The 5,796-nt window shown below is 33.8% G+C and overlaps 1 protein-coding gene across 1 annotated transcript in view; it reads left to right on the forward strand.

Annotated features, from left to right (window-relative positions):
• Nucleotides 1-5,796, forward strand: part of LOC109537294 (probable G-protein coupled receptor Mth-like 11) — an 11,831-nt gene that overhangs the window by 1,779 nt on the left and 4,256 nt on the right. The window contains exons 3-4 of the mRNA XM_019903929.2: nucleotides 5,170-5,604; nucleotides 5,660-5,738. Of these exons, the coding sequence (XP_019759488.2) occupies nucleotides 5,170-5,604; nucleotides 5,660-5,738 (514 nt within the window). The remainder of the gene's footprint in view (nucleotides 1-5,169; nucleotides 5,605-5,659; nucleotides 5,739-5,796) is intronic.

The following is a 5,796-nucleotide window of genomic DNA, read 5'->3' on the forward strand; positions in this document are numbered from 1 at the left end:
AGAACTGAACGGGTTCTGATGAGAACAGTGTAAGCGTTCAAGCAAACCACTTCTGAAGATGCAAGCCACTCGTGCTTGCGAAACGTCAGGAATACATTCTACCGAACGACGGCCTAAAAACCCGAAAAACCCATTAGTTTCAAGGAATGGCCTTAAAAGTCTATCTCTTCTCTGAATGATGGTCTGATGAAGACAGAAATGAAGAATCTAATCAGAAATCAACGCGAAAACTGAAAGAACTAACGACAAATGCTAATCGTGATCTGGCCCAAATCAATTGCAATTAAATTCATGTCTAGATCTTAGTCTAGGCGGGTTTTGATAGTAGAATTCACACTAAAAACAGTAAGATTTTATCAAGCCTGTGTAACTATCATCATATTGAGCTTCCAACTTGCTTTTAAGTTGAGGATTGCACTGATTACCTGCGATTAGATACAATACGAATTAAATGTATGTCATTAACCTTGTTTTGCTTAAGCGGTCAATTTTCAGTAGATTTGATGACTAATGCAAGAATACGTTGGGGATTTTTGAGCCGGATTACCCAGAGAAAAGGGAAAGTTTCTGAATATTAATGCATAACGTATACAGGGCATTAGAGGTAGTTCGTATATGCATTCTGTGACCAATTTTGTGCAAAAATTATTTTAATTTTTCCTCAATTCCCAACGGTTCATGAAATATCGAGGGTTCGAATTTTCCAAGTCGCATTAAATTTTTATTTGGTTGTTTAAATTATTTCAACAAAGCTTCAAGTCAGAGCGTAGAATGAAGCCTGAGAGAGCTTTCATTCCCGGATAAATCATAAAGCTATTTAAAGTTTAATTAAATTTATGCGAACCTGAACAGTTTAAAGCAAAATTATACGCGTCCAGCCCATAACTCAGCACATTTTTAATGTACAAGGAATAATAGATTTCAACGTGTTTATCGTCAGCTTGAGTGCTATTAAAATTTAGGTTCGACTAACAAATGCGAATTAATTGGCGAAACTAAAAATTTTATAAAAACTAAAATATTTGGAATTTTTCTTCTGTTATAAAACAAAATGAATTGATAATAAACGACATGGAGAATTATATAAATTGCTCAAGAACCAGCTGAATCATACAGAACTTTAATCTCGACTTCTGAAAAAAACTACTTTGTGCAAACCTAAATGATCATAACACATAATCAACATCAATAAATCATAACAATGTACATATCGGCCGCCAATATGCGAATTTCGACACCTAATAGATAACCGAAGTTCATTGCCACAATCATGTTTGCTCAAGACCGTATTTTATGCAATTTTCATTCGAAACTTATCCACATGAATAACTTGCCCCCCAAAATACGAGGTTTGATTACATGTTATTGCCTCATTAGTGTTTAATTTAGGCTTCAGCCGGGAAACCTGAATAATTAAATGGCAATTTACTAATGAAAAACCGCTTAAAATGCCTCAAATTGGCTAAACAGATGCCGGAATCAAACATTTTAAATTTAGGATACAGATGGAACCGGGAATAATTAAAAAAACGGACTGTTGGACGATACTGCCAGATTCCTGCACACTTTCTGGACGAACTACTTTTAGCTCATTGAAACTAAATTTATTTCCAATCATTCGAATTAGTTTCACAAAAGTTGATGCGAGCGGGATGGGAATAACACATGAATAGAATGCCAACTGATTTTTTTATAAATACATCTTACAGCATCTGCGCACGTATTTTGCTATATAAATGTGCATTTGAGACGATTTGCAACAAATCATCTCTATAAAAAGGAAAGCAGCGCAAGCGGGAGTTGCGACGAGAGGGTGAAATGATAAATAATCAATGTTCAAAAAACATTTATTCATGTGTAAGCTCAAAATGTCTTTTAAAAAATTATTTTGTTCATTAATCAGTGTTTTAGTAGACTGTTTGTTTGCTTTGACGCGTGTTTATTTCTTATAGAAAGTATCCGAGTAAGCCTAGCTTTGATGATATTGTTAGAACCACATAGTTAGTGAGTGTATGAAAACTCTTTTATGCACTGTATATGTTTAGTGTTTATAAATCGCAAAAAATAATAATAAATAGTTCACTCAATCTCAAAAAAGTGTAAAAAGTAATTGAAAATAAGTTCGGGATTCTCAATTATGTTACATAATTATTCCGGTTAATTTATTGATTCTGCATGTAACGAGTTTTCGCGCTTCGGGTGTTGAGATTAGTTGAATACGAAAATAACTAAAATGCACCCACATCAGAGCGGAGCTGAAAATGCCTCAATTTTAATTCCGGAGTTTTTAAAACGCGAAAAATTCTGATATTTTATAGATTTGAGCGAAAAACGAGCTTCAATGCATGCATAAAATTTGGCACTATGTTGGTCCCAATTTTCTGTGGCTTGAAGCACTTGATGTCAATCCATCCCACTTTTTAAAAATTCCGATCAAAACATTTTGCGATTCACTATTCACTCACAACAATACAGCATTAAGATAAACCAAATGGTACGCTTGTTAAAGTTTGCACGTGAGAACGAACGAAAAGTTTCAAGGTTTTGGACTTTCCAGATGTTTTCATTGTGTTACACCGGAAGATTCAAATCACATGGATTTAATAACCATGTTCAAGTTCAAATAATAAATATTTTTTGTACACGTTCATACGTTAAATAATCGCAATTAATTAAATTCATTAAAGAACTCCTATTCGATGTTGAAAGTCGTTTAAGTTCTCTAAAACTCGTCGAGTTTCCACTCATCGGTAAATCAGTTCTAACGCATTAATTAAATAAACCGAAACTGCAATTTTAACATCTAAAAAAAAGGTCAACATTTGTTAAGGGTAACGTTTTCCCAGCAATCGAACGGTTACTGCGCGGATGCGTTGGGTTAGCGCACCAAACCTTTTGCACAGCATTGCGCTGACTCCTAAAAATTCACTGAGTTATCTTTTTTGTAGAACGATTGCTTGAAAATATTTGATCTACAACTGGAAAAACAGGAAATTTTTTTAAAACTTAAAAAATTTTCAGAGCGATGTGGGTGAAGAGTTTTCCAGATAGTTGATTATATGCTTTTGCTTAATCTGATCGTTGTTTGGGAAAACTTGTATTTTTTTGCATAAAGGACTCAGTTTGCCAATATTTTAAAGTAAAACGATAGGAAAAAGCGCATTTTTCTGTTTAAAGAGAGTCATTATTTATTTCTAAACAAAACTCTTTTTGTTTGAACATTTTTTTGAAATTTAAAATTTTCAATATTTTGAAAAAAATGAGAGAACTTTGTTTTGATTTTGTCCCCAATTCAAAGGTAAATCGAGTATTAGAAAACGACAATAAAGAAGACGAGTTTTGTTGTAAAATCGATCTCGTATTTTCTTTGCACAAAAGACTCAGTTTGCCAATGTTTTAAAATAAAACGTTAGGAAAAAGCACATTTTTGTCAGTCAATATTTCTAAACAAAACTATCTCTAAACAGAAAAATGCGCTTTTTCCTAACGTTTTACTTTAAAATATTGACAAACTGAGTCTTTCATGCAAAAAAATGTGATTTTACAAGAAAACTCGTCTCCTTTATTGTCTTTTTCGAATACTCGATTTACCATTGAATTGGGGAGAAAATCGAAACAAAGTTCTCTAATTTTTTTTTTCAAAAAATTGATGAAACCGGAATTTAAAAAAAAATTATTTTTTCAAGTAATTGTTTAATTCGAGTTTTCCAAGTAATTGTTTATTAACTTTCGCTTGTTCTGTTCGGGGAAAAATTTTCGGAAAAACCTAGAAAAACTTAAACCCTAAAAAAATTAGGGTTTTGTCCAAAATTTGGGGCTGCAAAAGTTTTTGACACATTTTTACAAAGCGGTTAAGGAGGGAATGTTTAGTGATAAAATTAATTTTATAATTTTTCACAGAAAATACCTGAAGATTGTCAGTATTTTTAAGAAAAACTGGAAAATAATGCGTTTTTTCCGTAGAAAGAATTGCTTAAAAAAAACCGTTGCTAAAACTGGAAAGACTTGAAATTTTAAATCAACTTTAACAGTCTTCAAAGCTATGAGAGAGGCAAAGTTTCCAATTAGTTTTTTTGTAAACTTTTGCTCTCTGGTCGTTTTTTCAAGACAATCTTTCGGTAAAAAACCAAATAAAAATAGTTGGAGTTCGTGCCAAACTGGAAGCTGAAAAGGGTTTTCTAAAATTCCGTGCAAAGCGATGAATGAGGCGAACAAAATTAATTTTATAATTTTTGGCTGAAAGGACCTCATGCTTGTCAGGAGAGAAGACAAGCATGAGAAAATATTGGGTTTTTGCGCTTTTAGTCAAATACCGGATTTTCGGGAGAAATTTATTTTCGTCCCGAATTCGACACTGAAAAAGTGTTCCAGATTGTGTGTATTTTTTTGTACAAAATAGAGCGTTTTTTAGTAGAAAGTAAAGCAAGAAAAAAATCAGTCAAAACTAAAAACCCAAAGGTTTTAGACACACTTTACAGCCTTCAGAGGAATTAAATTAAACAGCGCATTGCTGTTTCTCTTTTTTTTTGTTTATTATATATAAGTCGACCTACTTTTTGTATGTGTTTAATTCTTCCAATTGAAAAGACGTTTAAAGCGGTGCGTTTCGAAAGGAAATTCCTGCATAATTAGCGTTGGCTCATAGAGAGTTTTGATGATCAATACGGCTTATTTTCAGCAGAAGCAATCATTAAACTTTTGTGGGTTTATGTGTACCCATTATACGCGTTTTCGACATTTCAGACAGATCTCGATAAACAATTCAGGAAAAAATCGTTTTTCAAGTTTTGATTATTACAAGAATGTGCTTGCTTTTAATTAATACGAATACACAAACCTTGGCCTGCAAGCTAAAAACTGATATTTTCCATATGGTAAACAGGGTGTCCACATAGACGACATACTCTCATTGAGGTCGTAGTAGGATCTATTAAACAGATTAAACGCATGCTATGAAATTAAAGAGAACCACATTTCATTCAAACTTGTTCAAACCGTTGAAAATTAGGGAAAATATTGTAACTTTTGCTGAAAATTAGTCATATAATTTATATACGAAGTATTATATCGGGAAATCCTCGGCGGACACCCTGTATACGGCGGATCAAAGTATATCCACACAAAGTATATCCAGAAAAAAATACTTATACATATTTCCATTAATTTCAGACGATTATGGAATAATCTATGGAGCTGGCTGCACAGCCGTTGGATTATTGGTGTCCAACACCATCAATTACACAATCGAAAAAAACAGCTCATTCACGTACTTCAGTACGTATAAACAGCGGTTTTTCGAGCACAATGTAACAAATTTGCGGACTTACTGTCTGGAACACGGAAACAAAAGGAACGTTTCCGGCTACTCAATATTCCAGTGCCAGAAGAGCGACGAACTTGCAAACAAGTTCCTCTACACCCTGTGGGCCAAGGCAATATCCTGCATCTGTTTGCTCTTGACCATCTTGATTTACTTTTACCTGGGCGAGGTGAAAAGCTCGTTCGGAAAAATTCTTTTAAGTTACTGCATAGCCATGATATGCTTGATGATCACTCTTATCGTCACGCAGTGGTTTCCTGCGCATGATCAATGCAAAATTAGAGGTAGCAGCGAATTTAATTGTAATCAATAATCATTAATCAACGATTCATTTTGCAGCTTATTTAATAGTCCTCTTCAGCATGGCCTGTTATACATGGATCAATGTTATGTCCTTAGATATTTGGTGGACTTTTGGGTGAGTTATTTTTGTCGGCTTAGTGTCTCCAAGGGCGGATCCAGGGGGGGGGTCATGG

The sequence above is a fragment of the Dendroctonus ponderosae genome, unplaced genomic scaffold (genome assembly GCF_020466585.1).
Source record: "Dendroctonus ponderosae isolate FM_Combo_2020 unplaced genomic scaffold, Dpon_F_20191213v2 Dpon_F_20191213_3, whole genome shotgun sequence".
In the NCBI taxonomy this organism is placed as follows: domain Eukaryota; kingdom Metazoa; phylum Arthropoda; class Insecta; order Coleoptera; family Curculionidae; genus Dendroctonus; species Dendroctonus ponderosae.